Raw genomic sequence first — 13,695 nt, forward strand, 5'->3', positions numbered from 1 at the left:
TATGTGGACATAACAAGGCTAGTGCTAGAGGCTGGCCAAATAGTTCTTATAGTAGTGTTGTGAACTAGTCATTGAGGTTGGCTATATAGTTGGGATTACAGGTCCTTTGTAGTGAATTTTAATGTCGGGTACCTTGGGATTGGGGCATCATCCCAAGGGCCCAACTAGTGTAGTGTTAGTGAGAAAGCAGGTTTGGGTATGCATGGTATAGGCACAATCTTACAAGGGTTGTGCCGATGTCTAGCTCAGTGGTGGGTGGCTTACCATTGGATATATGGATTAGAGCCTATGGGTAGGTGTGGCAAGTGTTAGCTAAATCCCTATTTGTTTCCCTTATTTGTCCATGGTTACATTAGTTTGTGTGTGGCATTCCAGTGCTATGGATGTGCTTCCCACTCTATTAAATGTGAGTTGACAGTCTTGGGCAGACACACAGTAGTAGGTGGCTTCCTACTTGGCGTGTTTCAAAATGGGTTTTTAAAATATAACAGAATGTAACTTCAAAGGTCTCCAATCTACATAATTAAGGGTTATATGTACTAAGGTGTCTCTAAGGTATATATTTATTTTGTTTTAGGCTAAAAGTCGACATTTATTTGTGCTAAAGGTCGTCAAGGTCTCCCATTCAGGTAATTAAGGGTTATATGTACCAAGGTATCTCTAAGGTATATATTTATTTTGTTTTATACAAGCCATAGGCTAAAGGTCGACAATGTTTGGGTGTGGATCACATTGAACATCGTGCTCGTCACCCCATATCTCCACATCTTGCTCACTCATGTGGTTTCCTTAAAAGGTAACATGCTACCAAACCCGAAGCCTAAGCTTGCTTGACGTTAGCCCTACCATGCGTCGCCATTGGAGTCAACTACCCATATGTGTAACTAACCCGATTTAGCCACCCAACATATGGCACATAGATAATAGATTATACCCTTTCCTCGCTAAGTTAACTTACTCCTTACTTAAGTTATTCTACATGCCTTTTCCCATGTCATGACCTTTAAGGGCATACAACTATGCACCTTCTACAATGCCATGCATGCCTAAGCTCTCGAATTCTCTGCTCTAAGATTTTGCTAGTCACCCCACACTTTTGCCTGTACTCCTTCCTACAAACCTGCTCTCCCTACTGCCACCTCTCTGTGCCTGATCCCATAGCATCTGCATACTCAACTCTACATCCTCAATGATTTTGCTTAGTAATGAAATGGCAAATGCTGTGCCTCATGCCCAGCTACTCAATTAGCTTGGAATTCGTTGATGCTCTAATGAAATCCTTCATCTATGTAGATTACCCCTCATTTTGTGTAGGGGAACCCTTGTGCACTATGCAAAAAAGAACGGGTGGCAATACACCATCATGCTCGTCGAGTGCCCGATGGGGGATAAAACTTTGTGAGTGGATGTGTAGCAGCCCCATGGACCTACTCGCAAAGCTTCACCCCCATCGGATGGTGTATGGGTGTGATGTCCTACCCAAACCCACTCTTTTTTTTTGTGTAGAAGACCTCTTGTGCACTATGCAAAAAAGAACGGGTGGCAACACACGATGGAGGTGAAACTTTGCAAGTGGAGGGATAGTAGCCCCATGGACCTACTTACAAAGGTTCATTCCCATCGGACACTGTATGGGATGTCTCTTGTATTTTACTCCAATCTACTAGTTGACATCCTTCTTCAACAAGTGAACAACGGAGGATTAGAAAATTAGTATATGGTAACTAACACTCTCTACTCTCAATTGTATATTGAAAGTTTTTGATTCTATAGAGCTTAGGGGCCATCCAAAACGAATAATAAAATTTTCTTGGGTCGGTACTAGGAACTTGGAAGGCTAACTTAGCAGACATCACACGAGGTAAATCGACACCCCAGACGACAACAGAACAAAATTCTCATGGCGGAGATAGAGGAAGAGATTTCCATTGAAGAACTCAAAGCCAGTCTCGCCAATTACAGGGAACAGCTCCAACATGTAAGAGCAAGCGCACTTCCTGTCAGGATTTCAAATTCTCCATCGCCATATCAGGGGGCTTTTTTTTCCTGCGTGCGTAAGGGGGGGAGGGGAGGGGAGGGGAGGGGAGGGATTGCTGTTTTCTCAGGGTTCGAACTCTTTTTTGTTACCAGGGTTTTTTCTGAGATTCATTTTTTGTTTACCATTTAGCTCTAATCGTAAAGGTTTTGCTGTTAAGAATCACCTTTTTCCTTTTAGCTTGTCATCGCTTGGCTTTAATCCGTGTAACTTCTTCAATGCATCATTGCTATTTCCTCTCTGTTGTTAGACTTTTTTCTTTCTTTCAGAAAAGGGTTTCAAGCTATGTCCTAGATTAGCATTGGTTTAGCTAATGAGGGTTTTCTTATATATCAATATTTTCAGGTGGAAGGGCTTCTAGCTGCCGAGCCCAGCAACGCTGAATATGAGGAAGTGCGGAGGGGTTTGCTAGAGGTAAGAATCATTAAAAAAATTCAAAAAATCCTGGGGGACGGGGGCAGGTTGATTAGGGTGGAGCACAGAGGAGGAATTATTAAATGATGACAAAATTATAATTGGTGAAAAAAGGTGAATTAGGCTTTTGCCATGGGAAAGGAGAATAGAGTCCAAAAGAACCCCTGTGAAAGATAGTGTGTGAGCAAAGGTACATTGTAATACTTTGTCTTTGCTTTAACTTAAAGGTGCACATAAAAAAAGGCTCCTCACCTCACATTACTTCACATCACTTACATACTTCAAAATGTAGCCGAGTTCAGTGTCCTAAGGAGTCACCGATGTTGTTCAAGCAGGGCAGCACGATACCGCTGCATCCGTGACAGGACTTTTATCGGAGTTACATTGCAAGGTGAGGTGGGTTGCCATCTCCAACCACTTTAGTGCCAACATGCATGCCATGACCCGGCTTATGAGGTCCTGAGTTTTCCTTGGGGTCAGTCACTCCCACAAGCACCATGGTTTTGGACATTGGCATGGGATGGCGTTGCCACCCATGGTTTCAGACGTTGGTTAAGCATGGAGGGCATCACAACCCATTTCCATAAATGTAAAACTATTATGTTGGTGTTGTGTGCTATCATGTGCTATGGATTTTTTATAGCTAGAAGGCAGCATGATATTAAAATTTTGGCTGATTCTGGTGTGGGTGAAGGTGATCGAGCTCACACAAGATCTGCTACCATCAGCAGAACATGCTGAGACGACAAGTTCGAAGTCCGGGCTGGACTCACACAGTTACCAACGCAATGGTTTGGATACGCACTCTCATGCTCAAGAAGTAAGCATCCTTGTTGATTTCTTCATGTAATGGTTGCTTCTTAATCTGAAGATGAGGCAAATTGACAAAACCTGTGTTTAAACAGACGGCTCTTGAAGACTTCTCCGATAGGCTTGCAATTGGTACCAAGGTTCAAGCTGTATGGAGTGGAGATGGTGAATGGTAACTTCAAAGCTTCTACTTTTTTTAAAGCATGGGTGAAAGGATCAACTCACTTCAACTGAATATATAATTTGAAAAGTTCCTAAAATCAATGATTCGGCTATTGATGCAAAGGAATGGTTTGAATGTTTTCACTTTTTCCATTTCAGCTTTACTTTTATCATCTTTCTTTCACTGCCATGTGATTCACCACATGCACACATATAGAAAGAAGGAAAGTTTCCTTATACCTTTACAAAAGACGCAAAGGGTCTATGTGATCAAAAGTACTGCATGTGATTTGTGGGTAACCGCATGCCAACAAAACATGACAGGAAAAAAAAGCTTCCAAAGAACAAGACCCACTTACTGTTAAAACCTTAAGATCTCTCTAGATAATTGTTATGCATAAACATGCATAAATCAAGCATAATCTCATTCACCCAACCACCCCCGAGCCCAAGGGATGCACATATGAATTACAATGAAGTACCTCATACCTTTACCTCGATGTCCCATATCACCAAGAGGTATGACTCCAATCCAGCAGCATGTAGCTGTAGTGTGAAATGGTAGATGAGTAGTTACAATCCTCGACACAAGAGAACATAACATAACCTAGTCCAACCTCAAGATAACATCCCTTGAGTGTGTCCCATGCCCCTATTATATAGGAGGGCTCTCAAGTGACTCTTGACTCTCCATTTCCCATGTGTGACCCTTGGATGCCTGACCCTAACCTCAACCCTTAAGGTTAGTCCTAATCCATGCTCCACTAGAGCTTGTTCCTATGCTCCCATGCTCACAAGCCTAATGTGGGTTAGCCTCCTAGTATATGCACACATACTGTGCATATAACATACTTTTCCTCTCTCAAAACATTGCACTCTCCATTTCCCATGTGTGACCCTTAACCTCAACCCTTAAGGTTAGTCCTAATCCATGCTCCACTAGAGTTTGTTCCTATGCTCCCATGCTCACAAGCCTAATGTGGGTTAGCCTCCTAGTATATGCACACATAATGTGCATATAACATACTTTTCCTCTCTCAAAACATTGCACTCTTGTAATGAAAAGAAAGAAATCTGCGCTGAACATTCTCAACCGACTCTCAAGTCGAATCCTCTATTTCCCTATCTTTCCACCTAATTTTAACCTCAGGGATTAGTCAACTATAAAGTTTCCTTTCCCTGAATTCAAGTACCTTTTCAGGTTCATGTGGAACATAGGATAAATCTTCGACTTTAACGAGTTCTTGAGGAAAAACTGTGTTATCCTCACCTCCCAGTTTCTCTTTCAATCTACTGACATGAAAGACTGGATAAACTCTTAACATGTGGAGGCTCATACGCAACCGTGCCAATCCAATGTGTATAACTCGAAATGGACCACAATATCTAGGAGATAAATTTGAGCATTTTCTTATTGACAAAGTCTTAGAGTCTTTAGGAACTTTTAAATAAACCAACGCTCTTGGTTTAAAAGACCGAGATGAGCGTCCCCTATCAGCTAGTACAACAGCTGAAAAAGAGCCTTTTCCTCACTCAAATCAGTGTACAGCCATGCCAAAACTTGTACAAAGTACCAAATCTGTACCAACAAGTACAGTAGCAATAAATGCTCTCCTGGCTGTCCAAATGAGTGAAAATCAGACCTTGACAGTCCCCACCACTGCATACAACAGTCCCGGACAGAAATTGAGCAAAATCCCCTTGACTGCAAGTGGATTTCTGAGGGTTCAAGGCATAAAGGTCTTCCCTGCTGCTTTTTCCAAGCTCAACAAGCATAAAATCTTGAAAAGCCCCTTGATTCAAGATCAATTTCTGATCATACATGGTACATTAACGCACATGAAGGCATCCAGAGTCTTCACAATGCTTTCCCCTGGCCACATATACATCCAATACATAAAAGCCCTTTGATTTATAGGCACATTGAGTGCTTGACAGGCATCAACACATTGCCCAAAGCATCAAATGCCAGTGCCTGCATGCAAATCAATCCAATCGGCACAAAAGCCCTTTGATCTGCACTCCAATTTCCTGCAATTTTGCCCCAAATGGGAGATTGCTCACATCATACAGCATGTATGAATGCCCAATGGCACAATTACATCAAAAGCCCCAAATTTTGACATCCAATTTCCTGCAAATTGATCCTGAATGTGACCAATGTCACCCAATTTTGCCAATTTTGCTCAAAATTTGAGCAATTTGGCACTTGTACCTGCTCAATTGATAATTGTACCTGCTCAATTGCAAATCCCAAAAAAAAATTGAAGCAAATACCTTTGAAATCAGCTGATTTCTGTTGCAGAAAAAGGGGGGGGCGTCAAATTTGCTGATTCGTGAAGGAGCTGTTGTTGCTGCTTCTGTGCAGGTATTGAGAGGGCTACTGTAGGTGTCTTGGCCAGCAACCTCCTTGCTCACTGCCTGTAGTCAGACCTACACACAACTGTGTTTGCTACTGACCACAGTCGACCTGGCAGCATACCTACCAACGTCGCTTACAGCTGGCCAAGCTTGCAAACGCATGTACTGCCCAGCGATGACACACATGCGCACCTGTACTGCCCAGCGCACCTATACTGCCCAGCGATGACACGCCTGCGCACCTGTACTGCCCAGCGATGACACACCCAGCGATGACACGCCTGCGCACCTGTACTCCCCAGCGCTGACACGCCTGCGCACCTGTACTGCCCAGCGATGACGCACCTGTACTGCCCAGCGATGACACGCCTGCGCACCTGTACTGCCGAAACAGGTTGAGCCTCTGCACTCGTTTTGTTACGCCTTGTGGCCAGCCTTGTTTGTTGCCACCACCTCTTACTGTCTTGCAGCGCCCAACACGACAGCAAGCTCTCCTCTGCTCGTGCCAAGCTCAAGGCTCCATAGCCGAGCTTCTTCTTCGCGATGAAGACGACTCCGCACACCCGCACACACATGGACACAACCGTGGCTCTGATACCAGTTGAAGGGAGAGAATTAGGGTTTCATGTGGGAGACATACACAGAGAAGAAGGGAGAGAGAGAGAGAGAGAGACATATGTGGGGATAAGTCAACTCATCAAGTGTGAGTGTGTGACTCCCCTATCACACATGTATATTTGCTCTAGTACACATAGTGCACTTAGTACATTAAAAGTACTTAGTGTACTGTGTACTATAACTTATGGGCTTGTACACACTATAAGGGTGGGCATCATGCCTTTACCCCAACACTCGTACATGGTGCTACAAGAAAGGTTCAAGCCTTGAGGAGGGCCCTTCTTTTTGCCAAAATCTTATCCATGCTTTTGTTTTTGCCTTTTACTCTTTGCTTTTCCTTTTTGCTTTTTAGTAATAAAATATTACTCAACTTGAGTCCAAAGTTCTTGTTTTGCTTTTCTAGCTAGAAAAGTGGCTTTTAGCTTTTTGATCTGACTCAGTCTCCTCTTGCCAATGATCTCTCTGGCTCACAGTCAACTCAATTTGACTTTTTGCTTTTTCTTGCTTTTTGAACAAGACTGGTGCTTTTTCTTGAGCAAACCTTATGGTCCATGTCCCCATGCCTTCTTCCATCTATCTGGTGTCAGGGCAAGGGTTCCATCATGTGAAATAGAGCTAGAAGAGCCAAATAGTTACATTCCCTCCCCCTTATATTGCAGTTGTCGTCAACTGCGGAATACAAGTGTTCCATAAGTTCCAAGTACTTCCAATACATCCATATGTCCCCAGTACTAGCCCTGTCCGGTGAGCTTGTGCATCTGATCTTTCCCCATAACTGTGGTGTTATCTGCTCAACCGGTAACATCTCTATGCCTTATCTTTGACTAATGTCTTTGTTCTTGATGGTACGTCTTCATGGCCTATCACATGTGTTAGATAAATAAATGCGTACTTACCTCCTACAAAAACTAGAGAGAAGCTACTCAACAAACAAGTATGCATCATTCGTGTCTACTGGGTATTCCAAGTATTGGCCATGTAGTTTGGGGCCCAATGGACTATCACATGCCATAAATCCACGCATTGTCCACATATCAAAAACAACACACAAAGTCAAAGAAATTCAAACATACATCAATATGAAGTGCACAAGTAATGATCCTCCTATTCATGGATTGTCTTGTCTGGTTTCATCGAAATCGAGCTATCTGGCTCCAGAGGGAAACCGCTCAGACTATCCTCAAGGCCATCTGGTCATTAGGACCGCCCGAGAGTTCATCAATAGTCATCTGAGTCATCTGGTCACATTGATGGCCCAACTGTGAAATCCAATACAGTCAACTAGGCCATCTGGTCGCAATGACCACCCGACTGTGAAATCCAATACAGTCATCTTGGCCATCTAGTCGCAATGACCGCCCGACTGTGAAATCCACTATAGTCATATGGGCCATCTAGTCACAATGACCGCCCAACTATTAAGTCCAAGATATCTTGCATCGTTGCCTCCCATATACAAATCTCGTTCTGGCATCGTTGTCGTCAATGGGTCATCTGGTATCGTTGCCACCCAAACTAGAGCATGTCGAAATCACCATTATATAAGCAGAATAATGATCAATTCCAGTCCAATATGTATATAATGAAGAGGGCTAGAGGTACAATCCCTCCCTCTTGAATCTGTCCTTATCGCAAGACATCTATATCTTTACTTCAAATACATCCGGTCCAACCACTTCCTCATAAGCTCGAAGTATATCTAGATAGTTCTTGAAGTACCTCTCTGGCATCCATTTCACATCCAATAGCGAATAATTCTCGAATTCCAAGAGAAACTTTCTAACCACTGTCTTTTCTCTTTTTCTCACACAATAAAACTCTTTCTGTTCTGGCTCTTTCACCTATGGTGGATCCTTCAATACAGGCTCCTCTAGGGGTAACCATGTAAATGGTTCCAATAAACTGTCATGGAAGACATTATGTATCCTCGAATGATCTGAAAGGTCCAACCAATAATATACATGGTTGATCTTTTTGGTAACCTGAAAAGGTCCATATACTATCATTTCCCTTCCCTCACTTTGGCAATCCAAAAATAAAATCCATAGCAATGGGTGCAATAATGCTACTAGATTTTGTCGATCAAAACTTGATCATCTGATAAACTAGCTTTCCAAAGCTTGAGTTGTAGTCAGTATGCTTCTTTGCCCTATGTAAGGTGGAGCATGGCTTTTCTTTATTCACTTTTGGCCTCAAATCCTATAAATGGATTTGCATCATAAAAAAACCCTTCTTGAAAACATAAGAAGTCACCAAATCTCTATTTTGCAATTTGTTCCAACACATGTTTGAAATCCTCTTTGGTAGCATAAAGATCATTCATCAAAGTGAAGTCCATACGGTAACCCATAGAAACCGCATGGCTTAGGAGTCTCCAAGATAATGCATCTCCTTCCTTGTTGTCTTTCACACTCATAGGCCACATCACGGCCTTCTTGGTTCAAGACTGCTCCAATGCAAGCTCATCATGTTCAACCACAAAAAGGTCTAGAATATCCAACACTGGTCCTTTGCTAATATAGAGTTTATGAAATTTTTGCAGTCGATGAGTATGTGCGTGACTTGGATGTAGCCTTTGCTCAGGTGCGGACAGCCATTGCAAGGTCACAAGACAAGCATAAGAGGGCTGCTAACAAGCATAGAAGGGACATGCAAGTCAAGGAAGGTGATTGGGTATTGCTGAAATTTGAGAAAGCTAGGCTTCAGAAGAGGCCAAGACGAGAGGGAGCATATCCAAAGCTTTCTACTCGATATTATGGACCCTTCAAAGTGGTTGACAAGATCAATGAAGTGTCCTACAGGCTTGCTTTACCCAGCCATTGGAAGATTCATAATGCTTTTCATGTGAGTCTTTTGCGGAAGTATATGGGGCCAAATCCAAAGGAGCCTGTCACAGAAGATCCGCCATAAGTTGATGAGCTAGAGGAAATCCTCCAGCCAGAGCAAATTGTATTTCACAAGGAGACAAAGTTACAACATGGGAAGCTTTCCAGGAGATACCTTGTGAAATTTAAAAATTATTTGCCAATTGATGGAAAGTGAGTAGAGAAGGATTATTTTGCTGACTACCCTCAGCTTTTGCAGGCATGTCTTGAGGCTTTTCAGTTGAGAACAACTGTTTAAAAGCCCAGGGGGATATCACCATTTGGTCCATCTCCATGTCAAGAGCCACTCTTCTGGGATTGTTACTCCATAGAGAGGCCAGATTTGTGCCATGTTCACATGGGGCCAGGCCGGTGTCGCATGTGAAAGGGCGGTGTCACATGGATGGGAGCCAGATTCGTGCCACCCGTGTGTGACCAATACTACGTCACATGGACGGGAACCAGTTTTGTGCCACCCGTGTGTGACCCAATGTTGCATAGAAACACATTTCATACATGTTTGAAACGTACGAAACATTTCGTCCTGTTCGGAACGCGTTTTTTATTCATCCTGAATATTTTAATACCATACAGCCCATCACATCACATCGTTTCGTATGTTTTCTGTGCGTGTTTCCCAGTGGCGGCCGCCTGTACTTTTTCATCGTTTTGTGCGCCAGCTTGCCATCGAATCAACGCCCGTGTCAGCCCGCTTGCTCCTTGGTGTCCTTGGGCCTTGTGGAGGTCTTCTAAAGGGGTAATGTCATGTTTTGCTTTATATTGGTTTTCTCTACACAACTGACAAAGTAGCACGTTTTGTTCTCTTCCATCAATATTTATGGCATATCTTCCTCCCCTTGCTCTATTGAGGCCTAAGGCTACCTACCTTCTCTTCCCCTTGCTCTATTGTTGGCCAAGATGACAATTTAATTCAGGAATCATAAAATGAGATTACTTTATGTTATGTGTCGCACTTGCAGGGCCAACAATCTGCATTTATCCCCGCCTTGTAGGATGCCTCGAACAGGTGATTCTCTTTGGAGCAATGTCTCCTTCAAGTCTAGATATGAAGGCTTGGGCTCCGGAAAGTGGAAATGCAACTTTTGTGCTGATAAGCACCATGGCAGTGTCACCAAGCTGAAGGCACATTTGTCACAAACCAAGGGTTTTGGCATCGGGCCATGTAAGCATGTGCCACAAGAAATCTATGATAGCCTAAAGGCTTGGAAGGCCATGCAGCTAGGTATCCCCCTCGAGGACATCCCCAATCTGGGAGAGCCTGAAGCACGTCAAAGTGTCTCCAAGAGGACTCGCACTATCAGAGAGGAAGATACCAGTGGTGATGTTGCAGGTAGTTCTAGCTTGGCACCTCGAGCCAAAAGAACTAGTCTTCCAGTGCTCAAGAAAGGACATGTGGAGGCAGGGATGCAAAAGGCTGCCATGAAAGCGGCAACGAGGGAGTTGATGAAGTTGTTTATTCAATGTGGATTATCCTTTCAAATTGTCAGGACTCCTTGATGGAAGAAAGCAATGAGAGCTATCTCCCGCATTGGGTGTGAGTGGGATGGCCCCTCCTATGAAACATAGCGCACTACTGAGCTTCGCAAGGAGCAACTGGCTGTGGAGATGAAGATGGAGCCTCTCAAGGCCACTTGGGAAAAGTATGGTTGTACTTTGCTTTGTGATGGATGGACAGATGTGCGGAAGAGAAATGTGTACAACATTCTTGTGTCCTCTTGCAAAGGCACAATGTTCATTCGTGCCATAGATGCATCGGTGCCAGGGACAGTTGTTACAGGGGAGTTCATTATGTCCCACATGCGCTAGGCAATCAATGAAATTGGCCCCGATAAAATTGTGCAGGTGATCACGGACAATGGGTCCAATTGTGTATCCATGGGCAGGATATTAGAGGAGGAGTTTCCCAAGATTGTGTGGACACCTTGTACAGCACACAGCCTTGACTTGATGATTGAGGATGTGGGGAAGCTTGATTGGGTGAGCCATGTATTTTCAGTTGCATCTAGCATGGTGAACTTTGTCACAAAGGGGCCAAAGCTTTTGAGCATGTACAGGGCCAATAGTGATCTTGAGCTTCTAAAGCCCTCCAAAACTCGGTTTGCATATATGTTTATTGTGGTGGAGAGACTAGTGAGAGTGTGACATGGCTTATTGCGCACTGTTGTGTGTCGTGAATGGACAGCATGGGAGGACAAGGATGAGCCCAAGTCTATAGCATTCTCTCGTATGGTCATGAGAGATACTTGGTGGCAGGATGTAGAGGGACTTGTGAAGGCACTTCAGCCCATGTATAGTGTCCTTCGGCTCACAGACATGGAGGGGAGTACCATTGGGTTGCTTTATGAGTTCATAGACAGAATTAGTGAAGCTCTCAATGATTGCACTACCTTGTCGCCTGACAAGTGCTCACCCTTGGGCTTTAACTTTAGTCTTTGAGTCTTTCTCTTGAGTCTTCCTATAAGTTATTTTATAAATCTTGATCTCTTATGTATGTCACATGTAGAGTTCAAGATATTAAGGAGATCTGGAATCGGCGTTGGGATTGGTTTCATGGGCCAATCCATGCTGTTGCTCACATTTTGCTTCCCCTTTCGAGGAATGAGGAGCAATACCTCAATGAGGAGCTAGAGTCAGGATGGACCGAGTACATTACCAAGTTGGTGGGACTGGGAGGTGATATACAGCTTATGAGAAAGGTCGAGGATGAGCTTCTCATTTACCGCAACGGTAGCCATATGTTTGGGCGAGCTACTGCATTGCTCAGGGAGACACAGTTGGAGCCATTGTCTTGGTGGGAGAAATACGATATTGGGACACCCAACTTGGTAAGGTTCTTGATTCTTGAATCTTGCATCTTTGTCTCCTATTCTTTTAAAATCTACATTCAAATGCTACTCTCTTTTTGACTCTAACTTAACATTCTTTTTTGTACAATGTAGAGACGGATTGCATTGAGAGTTCTCACCCAGGATTGCAATTCAGGGCCTTGTGAGAGAAGCTGGAGTACATGGGCTCTTTTTCACACGAAAAAGAGAAACAGACTCTCCATAGCACAATTGGAGAGGCTTGTCTTTTGTCATTGCAATCTCTGATTGCTAGAGCAAAAGGGTCATCCCATTGAGCCTCGCCAAGTGAATCCAGATAAGATTGATACCGTGAAGTGCAAGGAGATTCCCGACATTCCTCAGGAGGAGAGAGACATCTATTCTATGCTCTATGATGAGATCATGGCTCCGACTCACACTACACGATCTTCTCGAGAGGCTAGTACTAGTGGTGCACCTGCACCTCTAGAGGATGAGGCATTTGAGGACTCGGCTACCGGCAGTGAGGCTGAAAGTGAGGCTGCAGAGGTAGAAGATGCAGATGAGGATGAGGATGAGGATGAGGATGGCAGCTGCCAGCATCATTTTATTTGGACATGTTATTTAGTTTGAACTTTAGACATGTTATTTATTTTGATCTTGGATTTTGAGTCATGACTCATCACCCACGTGGTGATCCTTTTGATTTCTGTTTAGTGATTTCTATTTAGTCATCACCCACGTGATTTGTGATATCATCATATCTTACATGTATTTTGTTTTTATTGAAATGAATTCAATGTGGTCTCTTATAAGTTATGTAAACAGTTTTTTCTTTTGTATATTTCAAGTTAAAAATATAAATGCTTTTTCTATTTTGTATGAAACCTTTTTGTACCCGTTTCTTACCTTTTATGAAATGTTTCAAAACGTATGAAACCCTTATCATACCTGCCGTTTCAGAAACGCCTGGCAACACTGGTGTGACATGCTTCGTGCTGTATGGACAGGAGCCTGTTGGTGCCACCTGTGTATGGCCAGAATGGCGTCTTACCTATGGGATTGTCACTCCATAGGGAGACCAGGACATACATTCATCTTTCTGTCGCGCCAGTTTTGTGCCCGACAGGAACTTTTTGTACAAGTTTCATGAAAGGGAGATTTCGTCCATTACATGTAAACATGCATTTATGACTGCATACATAAACTTGTTTTCGCATGATTTGTTTGCGTGTGTTTGCTTGTTTTGCCGTGCCAGTACACACGATGGGGACACCCCCAGTGTACCGTGGGAGTGCTGCTTGCTGACACATTGGTGTGACGTGTGAACAGGTGGTAAGTATTACCATTTTGACCCTTCTAAAGTGTAAAATTCATAAACATTAGTTAACTTTAATGTTTATAAGTAAATGTATTCAAACACATTTTAAAAAAAAGACTGGACATTTATTTTCAAGGGTGTCCATAAGCATTTTTAATAATTATTAAGGTGTTATAACTTATATAACCTTTTAATCAAGGTTTGCATGGAAAGTAAAATCACCCCCCACGTGCGTGGTAGGGAAGAAGGAGAAATCTACTTTTTTTTTTTTGGCAACCGACTCTT

General features: G+C 43.2%; 1 protein-coding gene across 2 annotated transcripts in view; it reads left to right on the forward strand.

Annotated features, from left to right (window-relative positions):
- The first annotated feature begins 1,779 nt into the window (after window positions 1–1,779).
- The window catches only part of LOC147625894 (uncharacterized), a 30,719-nt gene continuing 18,803 nt past the window's right edge, over window positions 1,780–13,695 (forward strand). For both annotated transcript variants that reach the window (XM_086817438.1, XM_086817440.1), the window contains exons 1-4: window positions 1,780–1,978; window positions 2,381–2,449; window positions 3,144–3,269; window positions 3,355–3,431. In XM_086817438.1, the coding sequence (XP_086673564.1) occupies window positions 1,901–1,978; window positions 2,381–2,449; window positions 3,144–3,269; window positions 3,355–3,431 (350 nt within the window). In that variant the 5' untranslated portion in view covers window positions 1,780–1,900. The remainder of the gene's footprint in view (window positions 1,979–2,380; window positions 2,450–3,143; window positions 3,270–3,354; window positions 3,432–13,695) is intronic.

The sequence above is a fragment of the Cibotium barometz genome, chromosome 23 (genome assembly GCF_041138505.1).
Source record: "Cibotium barometz isolate CiBa-2024 chromosome 23, ASM4113850v1, whole genome shotgun sequence".
In the NCBI taxonomy this organism is placed as follows: domain Eukaryota; kingdom Viridiplantae; phylum Streptophyta; class Polypodiopsida; order Cyatheales; family Cibotiaceae; genus Cibotium; species Cibotium barometz.